We start from the raw sequence: 21790 nt of genomic DNA, 5'->3' as shown, positions 1-21790 counted from the left end.
AAAAATAAACTGCCTGCATATATAGAATAAAAATGCTTCTTGAATAAAATAAAACAAATATCCCTTTCCTGCATAACAATTAAATTAAAATACACTGTGCAATTAATACAATGTAGACAGTAACAGGGAGACTTTTCCACTGAGGTTGACAGTTGTGCAAATAACAAAACAATTGTGCAAATCTCAAATAAAACATTCAAGTCAATTTGTCACAAAATAAGCTATATCAAAATCATTAAAAAAAAAAAAACTTTTTTTTTTTTTTTTTAAATCGATATAAACGATATTGTCTCGTACCATATCGTGTTTGAAAATATATCGATATATATTAAAATCTCGATATATCGCCGAGCCCTGGTCATTTTGAATAAAAGTGTGCTAAATACAATGTTTTGTAATGAAAGAAATGGCAACTTATTATTCAAATCACAATGAAAAAAGCACATTTTGAAAGGATTTGTTTGAGCAGCTGACCATCAGCAGCTGAGCTTTACCTCCGTCATCATTCCTCCTATAATACGCCCAGTAACCGCTGTGATTTTGTTTGTGGTTTATGGGAAGGTGATGGTGGACAGCCCAGACTTTACTCCGTCCCAGGTGGGCGGGCTCTTCACCTTTTTGGCTCGCCAGTTGGCCAAGAGAAACAACACACTTTTTGTGAACCGGAAGCTATTTGACCAGGTACAGTAAACAACACTCCAAAGACTTAAAGACTGTTTTATACCGATTGGTTTAACGGAATAATAAGTAAAAATGTATTGTTCACATTTTCATTTAGTGTGATCAAAACTCCATCCTTTACTGTGCACAGGAGAAATATGTTGACCGTTTTGTGAAAACACACGTTGTTGTGTTTTTAAAAGTTTTTTATATAATGAGTTTAACGGGTTGGGCGTCAGCTCTGTTTTTCTGGTTCTTCGACTTCCTCCAACAGCCCAAAAACATGACTGTAAAGTTGAATGTAGACTGTATGTATTATTGCATTACTAAACGTTTGATTTTTTTTTACTCAAGCTCACTTCCATCTCAGATGAGAAGGCAATACCACTAGAGGCAACTACATGGTTTATTGAGATTGGAGAATAATTAGTTTTTAAAGAGATGTAATGAATTGAGTTCTCTTATATTAATGGGTAAGTTGTTCCAATCTGATGGGGCTTTGAACTTAAAAGCCCGTCTGCCAATTTCTTTAAATGTCAAAGCAACGAAAAAAAAAGGGTTGCTAAGTAGGGATGGGCGGTATGGACTAAAACATTTATCACGATAATTTCTGGCATTTATCCCGATAACGATAAAAATGACGATAAAAAAAATACCTTTCAACTATAAATCTATCACCACATTCAGTCTTAGGAGCCCCCAAAACAAGTTCTTAGCTTATAAAATCACAAAGTAGAAAAAAATACAACTTGATAAATAAAGAAACAGGACAAATAAATAAAAGTTCACTGAAAATAAAACCCAATCAGTGATGACCTCTTCTAATATAAATAAAATGTGCAAATTAACCTGTGGTTGGAACATGCCACAAATTAGATACTATTGCAATTTTTTTTCTCCTAATAGTCAAATGTTATATCAAAATGTAACAACCATTTCCTTCGGTTTTTACAGACTCTGCATATAATAGATGATGTTTGCTCCTCGTCTCTCTTTATAAATCCAAACCAGTTCCAGATAACGGAGCTGGAGCCTCGTTTAACAACGAGCTCCTCGCTCTCAGATCCGCCTTCCGCCATACACACAAAAATGTCATCAACGGGAATTTATAGTTTTTATGACAAATTCTTACCGTGGGGAATTTTTTTGACGGTATATCGTGAACGGTAAAATATCACCCATTCCTATTGCTAAGTGTTTCTGAGAGAATATGAGGATGTATAAGGAATCAAATATTGTTTTAAGTAAGATGGATAACTAAAGTGGATCCATTTGAATATGAGTTGGAGCCAGTGTTATTGTTCACTGACTTCTCTGTCTCTGCAGGTGCTGGAGTTCCTCTGCTGTCCTGATGATGATGCTCGACACGCTGAACGACAGCAGGTACAAATACAACATATGCCTAAAGAGAGACTTGGACTTGGTGAGAAGTCTAGAGCGTCAGAGAACTGTGTTAGAGTGGTATACGACACACACGACACCAGTGACATGTGCAGTAGGAGGAATTGGGAAAGAAAAGGTAGAAACAAAGGAGGAACTAAGTGGCTTCAGGTGGAAGTGGGACTGCATCAAAGATTAAGGGCCAATCCCAATACACCCCCTACTTTCTACCACTGGCCCTAAATGAAGCCACAGGCGTAGGGTCCTTGTAATCTTCCCTAGGGATTGGGACACCACCTGCTACGTCACTGCGTGGTTTACGTTCAGGTACGTAAGCGACTGCGTAGTTACGTTTGCACAAATGTCACACCATATCAGGAATCCCAGAGATAAAAGCTGTTTTAATTTCTGCTGTAGCGCTGTTAATATTCCACTTTATCAAGTTTTGATATTTTTTCAGGTGTAAAAGTAACCGTTAAGATCCCCAACCTGGGCTCAGTTTATCCAAATAACGCCTGTTAAGAAATTTGATCCGATGTTTTCGGGGGATGAGCAGAGCCTACGGCGTAACCTACGCCGTAGGCTCTGCGTTGGTGTAACGCGGAACCATAAATCAGCCTTTATTATGGCGAGATCTGAAAAACGAGCAAGCGAGTGATTATGTACATTCACTGAGTGAATATTATGAAAGTAAAATATATATTTCTCGCTAGAAATGTAATCAAAACGCATTTTTATGCAGAGACTAACTCAAAATATTGATTTTATTCACTAGAAAATAAGAAATGTCCGCCATGTTTTTTTGTTTGATTCAGTCTGCAAATGACGACGAAAAGCATTCTGGGAAATTTCTCTAGCCCTCTGTCAGCGAGTCAGTATCTGAAAACCCTTGCTCTGTAGGGCTAGATTGATACACACTAGCCCTCGTTATGTCCACTAGCCCTATATGCAAAGAGGAATTGGGACACCACTACCCTCACGGGAACGCCCCAAAATGTAGGGTTAGTGCTGAAAAGCAGGACTAGGGGGGGATTGGGACTTGGCCTAAACTTGAGCCCATTATTTTTGCCATGGCGATGCGAAGGTTGACAGATGAGGTCAGACAGGTCTCCATGGACTGATGTTTGCAGGTTAAATTGTTACCTCTATTGGGAGTTGGGAGCGCGGGAAGAAAACCTGGAAAGAAGAGGAATGAAGGCCAGTCACAGCATGACAAAACGCATGCGCAGATGAAAGAGAAGGAGGAATATTGAGGATGGAGGGAGTAGAGGTCAAGAAGAGGCAGTAGTTAAAATACCTTGACTTAAAGCAACGAGGGGTGTGTGGGGGAAAAAAGAAGAGTGCAGGCCAGTTGGATCGGGTGGAGTAGTGTGTTGAACATCACAATCAGCGTGGATTTGAGCACACATGCAGGAGCACAACACTCCTCCCTGTCTGCTCCCTCAAGTACATACATTTGAATATGATAATGATGATAAATCTATTAAAAAACGCTCATCTTAACAAGGAACTTGCAAAAACAATTAGAACAAATAAAAAAAACATCGGCTGTGAGCTGGAGATAGTCCTGTCAGAAGTTGAGGCCTGGAAAAATTATTTATTTGGGGGCATTTCTTCCGATTTATGCTGCATTGCATTATGGGTATTGTTGTTCTTTGCTTTGTGTTGCTCCATGAAGAGTTCTGGTTTTATTATGATCTTAAGGAATTGTGAATGTTTATGGGCACGTTTTAGTGCATCATTACACTCTGATTTTCTGGTTTGTATTTAAGAACCGACACCAGAACTGGGTTGGTATGATGTAGAAAATACCAGCATGTGGACACTGATGACTATGCAATAATAAGCATCATTGTCTGCAGGAGTGAGTGTGAGTGTTGACAGTTGTCCGTTTCTGTGGATGAGTCATTGGACCATCATAGATGGATGGGGAGGTGGTTGAATGGATTTAATAATAGATGAATGTTATAATTGATTGATGGAACTATGATTTCACTTTCACGCCTTAACACAGAGAGCAGACATTCTAATGCAGGTCTGCTGGTCTCTGGTACTGAATCTGCCGGGTTTTCTGCAGGTCCTGCTGGAGCTGCTGCAGGTGGGCGGTGTGGTCCAGTTTGATGAAGAACGCCTGCTGGCTTTGGCAGAGAAAGCCAAGTTGTGAGTATCTGACCTCAGACTTCAGAACTTCAAACCTTTACTGAGTTTTAACCATTCAGATGTTTTTTTATACTCATTGTTGATTCAGTTTTCATTGATTGATTGATTAATTGCGTGATTTATTAGACAACCTTTAAAAAAAAAACATACATGAATAACTGCATTGCAGTCTCACATACATTAATGATAAAAATTGTCGAGGATTAAAACACAATAAAGCCAACAGGCTTATTTCCATTGCGGTCCTCGATGTTTATAAAAGCTGACGAAAAATGCAGGTGTCGACAAGTATGATGTTTGTTTACTATTGGCTCCTCATAAGAAAACAGAACAAGACAAAACACAACTAAAAACACAGAAACATTCAACACAGAGCAAACCGCAGAAAGATAAAACACAAATGTCAAGTGGACAGGTGTAATTTCAGTTGAAATTTTGATTTTATTTATATAGCGTCTATTCCAACAGAAGTTGTCTCTAGGGTCTTTCCAGAGACCCAGAACATAAACCCCCGAGCAATTATTACATAAACATAATATAAACGGTGGCAGGTAAAAACTCCCCTAGTGGGAGAAAAACCTTAAACCAATCAGTGGCAAGAAAAACTCCCCCAGGAGTTAGTGGTTAGTCCTGTTGCCGCGCAGCAAGAGGTTCCTGGTTTTCCTCCTGGCAGGAGTCTTTCTGTAGGAAGCTCTTTGTGCATGTTCTCTCTTTGTGCATGTTCTCTCTTTGTGCATGTTCTCTCCATGCTTATGTGGAGTTTTTCCAGGTGTTCCAGCTTCCTCTCAGAGTCCAGAAACATGTCTGTTAGGTCAACTGTTGATTCTTAATTGCCCATTGGAGTGTGAGCATGTGTGGTTGTCTATTTATGACCTTGCAATGGACTGGCAACTTGTCCAGGGTGGACCTGTGTCTTTTGTCCAGGGAGAGCTGGGATCGGCAGCAGCAGATCGCTGTGACCGTCAAGCACGTTAACATACTGTACCACACAGAATAGAAGAATAGAATAGAATACTTTTATTGTCATTATACATGGGTACAGTGAGATTAAAAGCAGCATCACCTCTCCAGTGCAAGACAGTGCAAACAGATAAGAAATATAAGAAATATAAATAATATAAAAAGATTAAGGTGCATTTTGAATGTTGAAATCAAAACCTGAGATCCTAACTACAGATAATAACATATATCTACACATGTGGTGAAATATTACACATAGGCCAGGAAAAAGCATTGCACGGTAAAAAAACAGTAATGAAGACATTCACATTTTGTTCAGGGCGATTATGGTTTTGGGGAAAAAGCTGTTTGATTGATTGATGTGTGAAGAATATGATTTCATGTCAGCAGATCTTTGATTACAGACTGTCACTTTACAGAGCTGCATTTTTTTCACGTGTCCTCCATTTGTCATGTTGTCCAGAAATCAGCCATAGTTTGATGACAACTGATGACACCTATTATCTGGTTATCACATGTATCACTGCTCTGCCTCCAGCTACCAGATCTGTGAAGTCCTTTTTGAGAAGAAACACTTGTATGACAGTATTGTTGACTGCTACCTGAAAGACCCGCTCCGAAAGGTAAGTGTGTTTCATCTTTGTCTGTTTTTAATCTGGACCCGTGTTTAATCTGGACCTGTATTTAATCTGGGTCTGTCTTGAATCCTGATCATTTCAAATCTGGACCTGTATTTGATCTTTACATAATGTTACCCTGGACCTGTTTGTAATCCGTCTCTGTCAGTACGTTTCCATGCAGCAAAGAGATGGGATTTCTGATGGTATCAGATAAACATCCAGAAGACCCAATCACTTGTCTGAGTTTACATGCTGTTCAGAGAATCAGATAAATGTCCAGAGCACGGCTGACTCCGTGACGCTAGGTGGCGCTGTAACCATGGTAACCATGGTAACCATGGTCACCATGGTAACCATTTCAACAAAGAGCCACCTCCGGTTGATGGTTGTTTTGTTTGGCGCCAATGTTACGCCTTCCGTATATTTTTCCACTTTATTTTGATCTGCTCCGGTGTCCTGATGAAGCTTCTGCCATCTCTTTCACCATCTTTTTAAAGGTGTTTAAACAACTATTTAACACGCGCCGTCTCCTTTCACTTCCGGGTGAATCCCCCAGAGGAAATTCTCCAGCATGCGTAGACTGAAATATCCCATGTCTCCGTATACATGGTGTTAACATTCCGACGCTGAACGAATTATCTAGGTGTTGCTATCCCATTATTAAATGTCCGATATAGGTCCAAAGTAGATCGGATTGAGGTGTTTACATGCAGTTAAAAAGTCCGAACGACGTCTTATACGATCAGAAATACGATTGAACTGCTGCATATAAACGTACTGTGTGTTAAACCTTGGTGTTTAAACCCTGTGTTTAATGTGGACATGTATTTCTTGGACCTTTAGTAAATCACAATGGTGGTAAAAAAGCTAGCTGGCCTTCCAGTTTGTGTGATCAAAGCACGACAAGAGGTGCAGAATGCGACACCACATTCGCTCTTTAATCAACCCTGATTTGCAAACATCCCACCTCTGGTCATTGATCTACACCGGCTGTCTGGGGCTGCGTGAATCAAACCTGTGTCTGACACCTGACACAAGGTGATCATGGGGTCCGATTACCTCATCATCAAAGCTTACACCCCTCCAGGAACACCGTGTTTTATCTGGATTTGATTTTACTCTGGATCTGTCTAATCTGGACCTATTTAAATGTTGAACTGCATGTGATATTGACCTTTTTTAATGTACATATGTATTTGATGTGGATGTGTATGGAAGAGTATTGGGGCCAGGCAGGAGAAAAATAGAAATTATATTTTAGAGGAGGAAGATTTTTTTTTCATTATGCACTTCCAGAAAAAAGTCGAAATGTCGAAAAAAAGTCTAAATGTCGAGATTAATGTTGATGTAGAATTTCGAGAAAAAAGTCTAAATGTATTTCAACTTTATTCTCGAAATTTCTCCTGCCCTAATACTCTTCCGTAGGATGTGTGCCTAATGTAGTAATGCAATCTATTCTGTGTAATCTATGTAATGAAATCTATTTTTAATCTGCAGATGTGTTTTACGTTGATTTATTTTTAATCTTGATATCTGTGTGATGTAGAAATGTTTTACTTTTGGTCTGTCAAATCTGGATGGGTTCATGAACACAGATGTTTATTTATGTTCTTTTTTTTGTCCGTGGTTCTCATTGGAGAGTTCTGTTTGTGTTTTGTTGGTTTGTGTTTGTTAGCGGGAGGTTTTCAACTACATTCATGATCTTCTGACCACGCCAGGCTGTAGTTCGGAGGAGAAACACAAAGTGAAGCACAAAGTTCTCCAGCACGTTCAGGTAAGTCAACACCTCTGTTTCATATTTCGATTGATGTTGTCGGATATTTGGACCCGTGTCTGCTCCTGGTCCTTTCCAGTAATAATTTCTTTAAGTGATGTTTTAAAATAAGCAAATTTAGCATAGCAAAGATTGATTTATTGATTTTTTATTTGTCTATTACTGTTTATGTACATGTTTTCTGCTAAACCTAGTGGTGTAAAAATGCCTGGAATGAAGAATCTCTGCCAGACTAATTGTTTCATTTTTGAAAACCTAATGCTCTAAAGAATGCAATCAAGATGGACAGTATGCAATAGACAAGTAGGCACTCATTTCTGCCCCCCACCTTCCCCCCACATGTTTGTTTTTTGTCCCATATCAGTACATCTGAAGAAAATTGGTTTCTCCCATAATAGATGTTGAGATTTTTAAACAGAAAAAGACTATTACATCCAGAACGACTGGTGGTGTAGTGCCACCAAATTGAATGTGCCTGAATGTGCTTTAAACGTAAAATCATACAACTTCAAACACCTAAAGTAAAATACACTGACACATTTTTTTTTTTAATACATTTTTATCCCTGAATTTTTTCCCATTTTATCCCCCAGTGCTCCTACCTAAGCTACAGTCCTGAGCATTGCTCCCTCTACCAACCCCGGGAGTTCCTACACTGATCTAAGGTCACATTTTTTTTTTTTGAACTTTGTTTTTATTAGGCAACTTCACATAGAATACAATATCCAAATATTACAACAATTTTTTTTTAAAACACACTCAGCTGTTCCATACATAAAAAAAAAATAAAATACAGTATATCCATACACACAACCTTATACACATAAGTATCAACAGTAGCAGCATGAAGGCAGCGTCGGACAATACAAACAAAAAGAAAAACCCGCCAGGAGGTCTGGTGGGAAGTGTAGGACAGAAAATCTAGAAATTACCAAATTATAAACATTAACATTTTTGAACAAATATCTCTTTCAACTAGAGTAGTGACCTCTCTGATCTCATTTTGTGATATTACAAGGTCTATACTACTACTACTACTACTGTCATTTAGCCAGAGGTGGGTAGAGGAGCCAAAAATTGTACTCAAGTAAAAGTACTGTTACTTCAGAATAATATGACTAAAGTAGAAGTAAAAGGTAGTCATCCAAATAATTACTTGAGTAAAAGTAAAAAAGTACTTGGTGAAAAAACTACTCAAGTACTGAGTAACTGTTGAGTAACATCTGATTTATTTATTTAACACAACCATTCAAACAGACAAAAGTACAAAATAATCATCTTTAGGCAAATTAAATCAATTAGATTAATTAAAATTTATAAAAATTTAAAATAGATTACATTAAAAAGTAAATTCAAGTACTTTAATAAATAATAAAATAAATAAAATAATAACAGAATAAAAAAATAAATTAAACACAAGTAGCACAAAATGTCAAGCCTTTGTACTTTTCTTTTTTAACCAGCAGAACTAGAACAAACATGAACTCATAGAAACTCTCTGTGTGTTTGAGTCTGTGTAAATGTGACAAAACATGCAAAAACAAACATTTTTCCCAAATAATCACCCAGTGATGTCATGAGATTGACGCGTACGTGGATAAAAGGGATAAAAGAAAAGTAACAGCTCAACGTTCCTAATGTAGCGGAGGAAGAGTAACAGTTTCTTCTTCACAAATCTACTCAAGTAAAAGTAAAAAGTATAGTGATTCAAAACTACTCCTAAAAGTACAACATTTCCCAAAACGTACTCAAGTAAATGTAACGGAGTGAATGTAACTCGTTACTACCCAACTCTGCCTTTAGCAAACGCTTTTATCCAAGCTGACTTACATCTGAGAGAACAACACAACAAGAAATCACATAGGAGGTCCAGCTGGATCAGTGCTGGTCAGACTGCTGAGTCCAGTTGGACACAAGTACTGCCATGCCAGTGCTAGAATATCATTTTTTTATATATAAGAAAGCTACGTCTAAAAGTGCGTGCAGCTACTAGATGCAGATTTGCTCCTTAAAGAGCTGGGTCTTTAGCTTGCTCTTAAAAGATCGGACAAGTTTGGTAGGTGGTTCCACCATCGGAGAAGAATGGAGGAGAAGATTCTAGTTACTGATTTCACACCACGCTGTGGTGGAAGAACCATGTCCTCTGTGGTTGTGTTGGTATGAACTGTTTGCCATGTATTTTCCCAGGACCTGGTGAGCATGGATCCCAGGAAATCAGCTGATCTGATACAGTGTCATTTCAAAGACGAGGTTCCGGTCATCATCTCTGAGATTCAGGTAAAGAGCTGAAAGATTTAAATACTGATGTGTTCTCAGATCAAGGCCCTATTTACACAACAATTTTTCCATGCAAAACATTTTCCTTTGCCTATTTGAAAATAAAATACATTTACACAACAGCGGAATGAAAACTATCTCCGTACAGGGGAAAACACAAATAGGAACAATGTTGAAAGCATGCTCCGCATGCTCCCTCCGCTTCTACAGAGCTGCACTGATTATCTGGTGTATGGAACCGTAAAACATACACGCACTATTATCCCTCACCAAGATTCACCGCCGGGCTACAAACATTTCCCCGGATATTTCCCACCCGTTCACCGTTCAGGTGCTACAGCTCCATCCAGACCAGAACAGCTTCTACCCGTGTGCCATAAATCAGCTAAACTTCTGTGCAATAAATCTCAGGGCATGTGCTATAGCTATGGGCAGTTTGTGCAATATGTTTTTACATTTTTAAAAGTTAATTTTAACAGTATCCTGTTTAGTTTCTAGACTCGATTTGGTCCGCCTGCAGCTTTAGACCAAATGTTTTTTTTTTTTTAACTCTTTAAGATACTGGGCTTTCTGCTTCTTGTTACTTGTCTTCGTGGTCTGTTTTTATTGTTTCCTTGTCTTTTATCATTGCATTCCACTGTAGGGGATGCATTCACATTTCATTGTACTAATGTCCAATGACAATAAAGGCATTTGATTTGACTTGATTTTCTGAGGGAATTAATGTTGTACCAGAAACAGGTTTTGCTTCAAATTTGCTGTGCAATCATTTGTGTAAAATGTGAAGAGCGTGTGCTCTGCACTGTTCTGCATTCAGGGTTCTACATTCATTGTTCAAATCCATGACTGGATCAACATCAGTGTGAAAGAGAAGAACCCACTATCCTTTACCTCAAACAAGCATGAATATCCAGATGGAAAGTGTTTCTTCAGATGTGTCGTTTCTCTCTGTGTTTGGGTTTAGGACGACCAGATTCTCTTCAGATTCCTCAGCTGTCTTTTGGAGCCGCGGTAGGTTTATATCTTGCAGCCTTCCACTTTAGTCTTCAGTTTTCCTGCATTCTCCCCTAATGTTGGATTTTTTTTACTAGTTTTTGGTTGGTGTTCCTCCGTATTTCAGGGAAGGATTCAGCTCATGCTCGGTTGACCAGGAGATCCATGAGCTTCTGCTGGACTTACTGTGTCGCTTCGACCCCCAGCAGCTCTTGAACTTCCTCCACACCTCCCAGCATTACAGATTGGAGGAGGCCATACAGGTTTAAACTCTTACTTTGTGTGTTTTATATAACAACAGCAACACTGAGTTATTCAAGATTATACCACGGTCTGTGTGAATACTCCATTGTGATTGGCTGGCAGGTGTAGTTTATAAGTGATAACCTCCACCTAGAAAACAAGTTCGGTCAAATTGCTTGATTACTTTAATATCATTGCGCTGGAACAACAGAGATTCAGAGAAGAAGAGCCGGCTACCGCAGGACAGTAAAGAGCAGAAGTCCGGCAAATCTTAATATATATATATCATATATGTAGCTTAATAAAACGATTTAGGAAACTATCTGTGGACTTTGATTCTTTGAAACAAATCTATTTCCTGTTTGTAACTGCAGCATAGCCGAGCGGAGCTGAGCGGACTAGACTATCACCCGTTGCTAGGTCGTATCTCAGGTCCGTCCTAGTTCCTGGAGAATCAACACTGTGTCCATTAAGGACCTTATGGGACGGTAGTGATTGTTCCAGGTATTAGTCAGACCCTCAGGTGTTACCAAGGAAACTGAGTTATGTCTTGTTAAAAAACTTTGTAACTTACCAGGTTCCAACGGCTGCAGACGAGAGATTAAATAGCCGCTCAGCCGCTCAGCTGTGGCTTGTTATAAAACTAATGATTTACACTGAAAACACATTAAAGCATGAATGACTGATTTAATATTTATGTTTTTTGGTAAGTGACCGTGGTATAAGCGGGATAATGCTCTTCAATATGAACATTATGGACTTGGCGGAGGCAAACCGTTAGGTTCACGCCCACGCGTCGTCCATATTTTTATGATAATGTTCACCTCGTTGGGCAGTATCCCTTACATATCTTCTGAATTGAACTAAGACACCAAAAATGACAACCTAAACAAATCATCTGACTTTTTCCAAATATTGTCATTCTTATTCTGGTGAGAGTATGAATTTGTTTGTTTTTATGCTGCGTAACACCATGGAACTAAATGGAGATGTTTCGGGAGTTTGTGCAATGCAAGTGAAGTGAAACTAAAAGAAAAATTAATTTGAAAGGTTCTAAAAGAGACAAAAAACTGTATACTTGTAAGTCACACAATCATATGGGATGGAATAACCAGTATTCTGAATTAAACAGTCAATAACAAATAAAATGATAAGAAAACAGGTAAAATAATAAAAAGCACAAGTTTCTAAAAAGTAAGGGCAGTAGAGTCCAGCAGGTAAGTATTTAATTAAACAGTAATGTTTTTATCCTGATTTAAAGGATCTACAGTTGGAGCAGACCTCAGGTCTACAGGAAGTTTGTTCCACCAGTGAGGAGCAGAATAACTGAACGCTGCTGAACCTTGCTTGGTTCTTGACAGTGGCAATGAGTTGCTTCTGCTGAAATGTTGTTTGGTTTTCTTCAAACATTGTGCTGGGCATTAAGGCTTCACATCTCCCCTTTGGTTTCATCTGTCCATGGGACATTGTTCCAGAAGTCTGCTGGGTTTTTTTCAAATGCCGTTATTACTTTTAACTACCTTTTGAAAATAACTGTTTGTGTGTGTCAGGTCTTACATCCACGGTTATCTTTCTAGATAGCAGAGAAGTACCACTGTAATGAGGCCACCGCCTACTTGTTGGAGAAGAAGGGAGACATTCATGGAGCCTTTGCCCAACTGCTGCAGGTATTTATAAAACACTCATAGCTTTCATTCGAGTTAATTGTTCCTTACCTTTTCAAACTGACATGTAAATGAAAGGTTTATAAAGTAGTTGTCACAATCTTGTCTGTGATACTGATGTACAAAATAACGATGGACGCTGCTGTTAGGTGTGAAACTGAGGTTTTGCATCTCATAGGAAGTATCCATTTACAGAACTGTCTCATAAAATTAGAATATTGTGATGAAGTTCTTTATTTTCTGTAATGCAATTAAAAAAAACAAAAATGTCCTATATTCTGGATTCATTATAAATCAACTGAAATATTGCAAGCCTTTTATTATTTTAATATTGCTGATTATGGCTTATAGTTTAAGATTAAGATTCCCAGAATATTCTATTTTTTTGAGATAGGATATTTGAGTTTTCTTAAGCTGTAAGCCATGATCAGCAATATTAAAATAATAAAAGGCTTGCAATATTTCAGTTGATTTGTAATGAATCCAGAATGTATGACATTTCTTGTTTTTGTAATTGCATTACAGATAATCACAATATTCTAATTATTTGAGACAGTCCTGTATATAAAATATATAAAAATAGAGGGAGAAAACATGTTTTTGTATCTGCTGTTTTGAGAAGCTGCTGTTACAAACTTTTGTACAAACAGATCCTGAAAGAAAGACTGCATGTCCTCACGTCTGAAGGTGAAGAACCAGCTGAAAGACGAGGGGAGGAAGATGGAGATCCAGCACGGACTCGACTCCAGGACTGTCTGAAGAACATTATTTCTTTTTGTAATCGCACCTGCCAGAACCTGGACCAACAGCAGAGGAAGGTCAGTTCACAGTGCGTATGTTTGTTACATATTTCAGGGGCTGATTTGATCCACAACACACTAAAAACCCGTTATTCTTTCAGGAACTATGGTTTCCACTTCTGGACACCATGATGGTTTCTCAGAAAGAAATGAAGGAGCCCAGACACAGCTCAGAGGGTACGTACACAAACACACACACACACACTTAAACACTCAACAGATTCGTTGGTTCCCTTCAAAAAAGACAAAAGAAACCAACAAACTCTGAAATAATCTCATACTAGCAGAAGTTACTCATATCATTATTTATTCCGTGCTTCTGATTTTTGGTTGGACTGAATATTTTTCAGAAAACATTCTAGTAACCATCAGCTGTGGCGCTCTCTAACCATCAGCTTCCCTGTAGCTCTGTGAGGTAGAGCAGTGGTCCCCAACCCCCGGGCCGTGGGTCATTCGGTACCGGGCCGCACAGAGAGAAAAAATAATTCCTGTAGCCCCGACTGATGATGGATGACTCTCAAACTGATGGTTCACAATTAGAGCTGAAACGATTCCTCGAATAATTCGAGTAATTCGATTACAAAAGGGCTCAAAGCCTCGTATTACGCCCGGACCACATTTAACGCGACACAACGCGCTGACGCTGCGCCGTACATCCATGCGCTGCGCACGTTAAAGGGGGGAGAAAGAGGCGGCGGATATGTTTGTTTTGTAACATGCCGTGCTCAGGCAGTCTGCAATGGCCCAGACAGGAGACTAATGTAGTTCAGTGCTTAACTTTTATTTTTAATCCACGCTATATTCTTCTGGTCCGTTCTCCTATATGTTCCCCCTCTAAAGCCAAAATTATTGTTCCGCGTTAAATCGACGCAGAGTCTACGCCACTCTCCGGCGAGGGCGGAGAGCGCCGGTCCGGCTGACGGTGCTGCGCTGCCGTGCAGACTCTCCACGGCTACGCCGTAGGGTACGGCGTAGGGTACGCAGCGACGCGCACCATTCTGCGTTGTTGTAACGCGGGACCATAAATCAGCCTTTACCCGGTACATAAACCTCTGTTCCCGCTACAGTTTTAACTAAAGGAAAAGGCAGAAAATGTCAGAAAAATAAAAACGTAATAAAGCTAACTGGGTAGTTTTCATTTCATTTTATCTCTGTAGTCATTCATGGAGAAAACAAGCAGCACTGGTGCCTAATGTGCTCCAATACAGCAGGTCTCATAATTATATTTTGAACACTGCCAAAACTCTAACTTAAAACTTAACTACAACTTAAAATTTGCTTGACACAAATGAAAGTTCAATTGAAACACGTGGGAAAATACCTAACATTTTAAGTTATGTCTGATATCAGGTGTAATGGCATTTTTAGGTTAGAAATAAGAACATTTCTTGGTAAGATCCTTAGTTTTTTGAGTGAAGGCAGTGAATCTGGTCAACTGGTGTAAGTTCAGGGTTTTTAAATGAACAGCCATGAACCTACTGTATTATATAATTTAGTCTTAGTGATGTCAATTAACATCTAACATCTTATGTATATTTATAATTGCTTTTTAACTAAACAAATATATGTTTTATCCGATTACTCGATTAATCGATGGAATTTTCAGTAGAATACTCGATTACTAAAATATTCGATAGCTGCAGCCCTATGTTTTTATTCCTTGGATGTAAATACACTGCAAACACACCGTAAGAGCTATAAAGGAATACAATAAAATAGAGTTAGTCTTTCTACATTCATATAAGTTTCATTTAACTTAAATACAGACCGACACAGCTGCTCGCTCGGCTACCGTTAACGGCAATAAGTGAGTAACCATGGCGGGTTTGCCCCAGCCCCTCAGGGAAGACCCGACTTGTATTTATTTCACTAGTTATTTTACAGTCATATAATTCAGGCAACAGCTCAAAAAACATTTTTAATAACACTAACCCACATCAATATCGGATCGGATCAAATCAAATGGTGATAAAAAACAGAAAACAGAAGGGTTAATACAGCATTTAGCTTTTTTACTTGAAACCTTTGGGAAGCGACTGCACGGCAGAAAAGGGGCCATTCTTAAAGTGTGGTGAAGCGCATAGATGGAGGGGGAATATGAACTGGCCTGAAAAAAAATGTTTCAGTCAAAAATATTTTTTGCTTTATAGTTTAGTTGGGGTCCGACACATAATATACAATACATGACAAAAATTAAAAGCAAACCTAAAAAGGTAGTAAAGAAAAAGAAAAGAAACATAGAAAAGAAAAAAGTAAAAAAATAAATAAAATGGAAATTCTACTACAAAATATATTCTAGATTTCTGTCAAATAAGACCAGTGCTCCTTTTGACACTCACATTAAGGTTACAGTCATTCCGAAACATTTAGATGTAATGCATTACAATACAAAATCTTTAATCCCTGTATGTTTAGCATGTTTGCCTTGGTATAAATTGATGTCATGTGTCATGTAACATTTCTTTTTATGTGATTGAGAGCATATATTTTGGTGTTAAGACTACCAAATCAAAATTTCTGACATAACACAATCCCATCAACTAACTGAGGCACCAAACAACATACATGACTTGTAAATGTAAATGCCATAAACCCGTGTCTTATTCACTGAAGAACATAATGAACATTCTAAATATCTACAAAAATGTAATATGAATAACTCCTGTTTTAGATATGCACAACCACATTGTTGCTCGTCTTGATTTCCAGTTTTAACATCTAACCAGATACTGTGTACATCATGGGATTGAATAAATATTTACAATGTTAGTGCAACTGGTCCCATCAATCAACAGTATTAAAAGTATAGATTTTAATTATTATTATTATGCATTATGTGTTTACTTTGAACATAAGAAAACACCTCAGCAATTTATTAAAATACAACATTGGCATTTCCTCATGAACTCCCCGCCACACCCACCCCAACCAACAAACACATAGTCACCAAGTTGGACTGAAAACAGATGGAAGAAAGTTAATGTAAAGATTAAAGTGTTTATTAAGACATGAAATCATTTCAGTGCATACAAAAAAACAGATTACAAATATAGTATATAGTTCACAATTCCAGCTTGTGTCTTCTTGATATTATCCTGATCCTGTATCGGCGTTTACTTGCTGGAGTGCCGCAGCAGCGGGATGACCAGAGGGGGGGGGGGACCGCAGGCAGGAGGAAGCAGCAGCGGGGAATACCAGAGGGGGTCGGGGGACCGCAGGCAGGAGGAAGCAGCAGCGGAATGACCGGGGGTTGGGGGGGACCACAGGCCAGCACGCCGCTCCCGAAGCTCCGGCCTGCAAACATGCACAAAAGAGAAAAAAAGGGGGCCAGCACAAGAAACTACAGGAGCGATGGACAGAATTGATGGCTATGAGATACTTATATTAAATAAAAATGGAGAAGGAGAAGAGAGGAAGGGAATTCTGAATTCTGAATTCTGAATTTTACGGGTAGCCAATGGAGCGACGCTAACACTGGAGAGACGTGGTCTCTCCTGCTGATTCCGGTCAGCACTCGTGCTGCTGCATTTTGGATTAGCTGGAGGATATTCAGCAAATTACTTGGACATCCTGCTAACAACACATTACAGTAATCTAGTCTAGAAGATACAAACACATTAACTAGTTTTTCTGCATCACTCTGCGAGAGGATTTTACTAATCTTTGTGATATTACGGAGTCACTTGAAGTGATGACATCTTCTAGGTTTGGGATCTCCAGTTGTAGAGCCCCCTCATCTGGAATAATGAGGTTCTTTTTGATGATCTCCTGAAGTTGATTATATTCTTCAACGTCCTCACATTGGTAATGATCTGAGATTGCATTGTCAGTGTTCTTGTTTTGTTGTTGTTTGGATAATGATTCTGTTTTGTTGATCTTTACTGGCTCAGAAATCCCATTTGGTGGTGAGACTAATGTTTCTTTCTATTTTGTTTTTTTAGTTTTTTTTTTAGTTTTCTGGAAATTACTTCCTCGGATTGAGTAACTTCTTCCAGGACTTCACATTGGTTGATATTCTCTGAGAGTTCTGATATCTTCTTCTCCTGATGTTTGCTCTTTTCTAGTTGTTTCTCAGAGACCTCTTTTACTTTGATCTCCACCAGTTCAGAGATCACTTCTGGTTCTGACACTGACACGATTGCAGCGGACTCAACTGAAGTAATCAAGTCTTCTTTTGGATTACTCTCCTGCAGTCGAGGGCGTTCTTCCATAACCCCACAATTGAGGTTCGCTGGGAGTTCTGATGTTCTCTTCTTCTTTTTCTTTTTGCGCTTGATCTGTGTAGATTGTTCCTCAGAGCCTTCTGGCAGTGAAGCTTGTGGTTGTTCAAGATATAATTCTCTGTACCTGACTTGGATGTTCTCCTCTGGGTCAGGAAACTCATCAAGGACATCGAGTTGCAGGTTAGATTCTTGCTTTGGTGCAGAGATGTTTTCAGTTGCAAAATCCTCGGTTTGAGTGGAAAGTGTTGTCTTTGAAGCACTTCTCTGCTTTTGAACTTTGTCTTTTGCAGAAGACTCAGGTGCACGTGTACTTCCATCAGGCTTGATTTTTTCATTCACCAAGGCAGACTTGAGCTTCACACCGAGCTCTGCCACCTTCCACTCAAGACCTTCTGTCATCGCTTCCTGTGCTTTAAGTTTATTGACCAATTCCAGATTAGCACTGGCCTTTTCTTTGAGCTGTTTTTTTAAGTTTTCCAGCTCAGCGAGGGCCAGCTTATGGGTGTCTGCGTGTCTGGACTCAGACTTTTGTTCAAGTGCTTTGGAAGCCTGCAAATGCTCAATTGTGTCTTTGCATTGGCGAACCTTGTCTTCAAAAGCTACTCTGTGCCGGCATTCATCCTCTAAAGTCAGTTCCACCTCTGACAGCTTTTCCCAGCACCTTTCACAGTTATCTTCTGCAGCAATTCTCCTCTCTTTTTCTTCTGTAAGCAAAAGGTTCTTCTTCCACAGCTTGTTCCTCATGTCGTATAATTGTTCAGTCATGTTGTTCATCTGCTTGTTTTTAGCTTGTGGTTTTGGGCCACTTGCAGATTCCTGGGTACTCAGATCCCTTTGGGTGTTCTCTAACTCGGGGGTTTCAGATGATTGCGAGGGCATGCACTCCCTCCTCACATCTCCTTCATGGAGATTCTTGTGAGGAACACGGGCCTGAAAGTGTTTCCTCTCCCTTTCAATGTCAGAGGACAGCGTTGCATCAGTTTGGGATTGTGTATATTCATTCTTTATATTTCCAGAGTGGGTAGTCATAGTTGGACAACAGTCTTGGGCGCTCTTTTCTGACAGTTCATTCTCTGTGTGAGGAGTCACAGAGGGACCACAGGCCTTGGAGTCAATTTCTAACTGTAAATCCTCTGAGCGAGGAGTTACAGAGTCTGCAGAGGCTGCAGAGGCTGCAGAGGCTGCAGAGTCTGCAGAGCCCAGCATTTCCTTGTCATCCATCTGATTATTTTCTGAGCTGGGAGCTGTGAGTTCTGAGGTTCTCTTCTTCTTTTTCTTTTTGCGCTTGATCTGTGTTGATTGGTCCTCAGAGCCTTCTGGCAGTGAAGCTTGTGGTTGTTCAAGATATAATTCTCTGTACCTGACTTGGATGTACTCCTCTGGGTCAGGACACTCATCAAGGACGTCGAGTTGCAGGTTGGACTCTTGCCTTGGTGCAGAGACCTCTTTTACTTTGGAGACTGACTCTGTTTTGTTGATCTCCACCAGTTCAGAGATCACTTCTGGTTCTGACACTGACACGATTGCAGTGGACTCAACTGGAGTAATCAAGTCTTCTTTTGGATTACTCTCCTGCAGTCCAGGGCGTTCTTCCATAACCTCACAATTGAGGTTCGCTGGGAGTTCTGATGTTCTCTTCTTCTTTTTCTTTTTGCGCTTGATCAGTGTAGATTGTTCCTCAGAGCCTTCTGGCAGTGAAGCTTGTGGTTGTTCAAGATATAATTCTCTGTACCTGACTTGGATGTACTCCTCTGGGTCAGGAAACTCATCAAGGACGTCGAGTTGCAGGTTGGACTCTTGCCTTGGTGCAGAGATGTTTTCAGTTGGAGCTCTTTGATCAATGGATGGCTCTTCATCCTTTACTTCACTACCGCTACAATGATAATTCATTGTTAAATCTAGGTCTTCACTACCGCTACAATGATATGTCATTGTTAAATCTAAGTCTTCACTACCGCTACAATGATAAGTCATTGTTAAATCGTAGTCATCTCCCATTAGCCCTGTTTCCAAAGCGTCTTCTACCATGTCGCTCCACCGGAGTGCAGAAGTTGGTTCAAAGTCACTCATTTCGCTTGTTGTTTTTTCAGGGCTTTTGAAAGCAACTCAAAACGTTGTTGTCTCAGGTGGTGTGATATACAGTGTTGATTCAACAAAGGCTTTTGAGTTGTGAAGAGATTCTGATTGGTTCCGGAATTTATACTGTGATCTCCTCTGATGTCATAGTTCCCTGTGATGTCACAGCTCACTGTGATGTCACAGCTCACTGTGTCAATATAGAACACTTTATAGAATGATTAACTTTTAGAATTATGGGACATGAACAAAAGGCTAAACAAAAGAAAACAAAAGTGACAAAATAAAACACTATTAAAACAAAAAAAATGACAACTCGGATGATAAATATATGTTATAAAAACATGCAGGACATACAAGTCAGTCATGTGTGTTCAATAGGGAGATGAAACACACACTCATACATATATATATATAGAAATATATAAATATCAATAATTGCTAAATATATATGTGTGTGTCTCTGTATATTTATGTATATATATATATATATATATATATATATATATATATATATATATATATATATATATATATATATATATATATATATATATATATATATATACAGGACTGTTTCAGAAAATTAGAATATTGTGATAAAGTTCTTTATTTTCTGTAATGCAATTAAAAAACAAAAATGTCATACATTCTGGATTTATTACAAATCAACTGAAATATTGCAAACCTTTTATTATTTTAATATTGCTGATTATGGTTCACAGTTTAAGATTAAGATTCCCAGAATATTCAAATTTTTTGAGATAGGATATTTGAGTTTTCTTAAGATGTAAACCATGATCAGCAATATTAAAATAATAAAAGGCTTGCAATATTTCAGTTGATTAGAAATGAACCCTTTATAATATGAATCATTTATAATTCCCTATAAGGCATAGATAGTCCTCACTTTAGATGGGCTCTCGTGAAACACTTAACTAATGAGTAGTAACTACCTTAATAAATCATTCAGTGAGTATGAATAAGTGTTTATAAAACATGTATTAACACTAACCATGTACAAATGTACGCATAAATATACATACAAATGGTTTGTATATAATTTACTTAGAAATTCTAATTGATCTTATGAACCATTTACAGACATATAATACTCATTTATAAATGGTGAACCTATCATTTACAAAGTATGAGAATCCAGCTATACAAATGATAAATTCATGATCAATTAAGCATCTTACTAATGCTTAATAGTGTATAGTTGTAAGGTTTATAACTGTTTATTAATGCTTAGTAATGTATGAATGTTTTACTAATGATGAATTCATGATCAATAAAGCATTTACTGATGCTTAACTAATAGTGTGTAGTTATTATAAAGTGTTACCTCTAATTGTGTCTTGCCACTTTTGATGTTGATGTAAAGCACTTTGAATTACCTTGTGTTGAATTGTGCTGTACAAATAAACTTGCCTTGCCTCACGTTGTATGGACAACAGTAGTAGTACAGTAGTAGTAGTAGTACAGTAGTAGTACACCTCACTGTTACATCAGGAAGACTGTCGTGATAATGTACTTAAATACATAAACTCTGATTTAGGTGTTTTATGTTAATCTGAATGGTGTTTATCAACCTGACAGGACTAAAGAAGATGACTCTGGAGGTTCTTAACAGTATGAGTATCTTCATTTCTCTTCCTGCCATCATCCAACAAATCCTACAGGTGTGTACTTCTTTTTTCATGTACTGTATTTTTTATGTCCACAATTTAAAGACATGAACGTACCACGTGATATCCTGATTCTGATTGTCAGAGATCTTGTGTTGTCATGCGTCGTGTCTGTATTCTTTAAATGATGCATATTTCGAGCAAAGAGTTGTGACAAATCATTAATTTTCCAGTTTCCAGGTGTTGCCTTTTAAACCACAAATCCATGAGAAATATTGTCAGACAGAACGTTTCATCCAGAGTTAGGATTGTGTCTCTCAGAGTAAACT

At 38.5% G+C, this 21790-nt stretch overlaps 1 protein-coding gene across 2 annotated transcripts in view; it reads left to right on the top strand.

Moving 5' to 3' along the window:
• Positions 1-21790, top strand: part of vps8 (VPS8 subunit of CORVET complex) — an 87079-nt gene that overhangs the window by 39948 nt on the left and 25341 nt on the right. The window contains exons 28-39 of one of the 2 annotated variants that reach the window (XM_061744720.1): positions 562-681; positions 1987-2043; positions 4118-4200; positions 5699-5783; positions 7456-7554; positions 9742-9831; positions 10796-10842; positions 10952-11087; positions 12645-12734; positions 13382-13549; positions 13633-13708; positions 21433-21515. In XM_061744720.1, the coding sequence (XP_061600704.1) occupies positions 562-681; positions 1987-2043; positions 4118-4200; positions 5699-5783; positions 7456-7554; positions 9742-9831; positions 10796-10842; positions 10952-11087; positions 12645-12734; positions 13382-13549; positions 13633-13708; positions 21433-21515 (1134 nt within the window). Of the gene's footprint in view, positions 1-561; positions 682-1986; positions 2044-4117; positions 4201-5698; positions 5784-7455; positions 7555-9741; positions 9832-10795; positions 10843-10951; positions 11088-12644; positions 12735-13381; positions 13550-13632; positions 13709-17634; positions 17737-21432; positions 21516-21790 lie in introns of those variants that run through there. The other variant, XM_061744721.1, reaches the window with a different exon arrangement.

This window comes from Cololabis saira, chromosome 17 (genome assembly GCF_033807715.1).
Source record: "Cololabis saira isolate AMF1-May2022 chromosome 17, fColSai1.1, whole genome shotgun sequence".
NCBI classification, from domain to species: Eukaryota; Metazoa; Chordata; class Actinopteri; order Beloniformes; family Belonidae; genus Cololabis; species Cololabis saira.
This window is presented reverse-complemented; position numbering and strand designations above follow the sequence as displayed.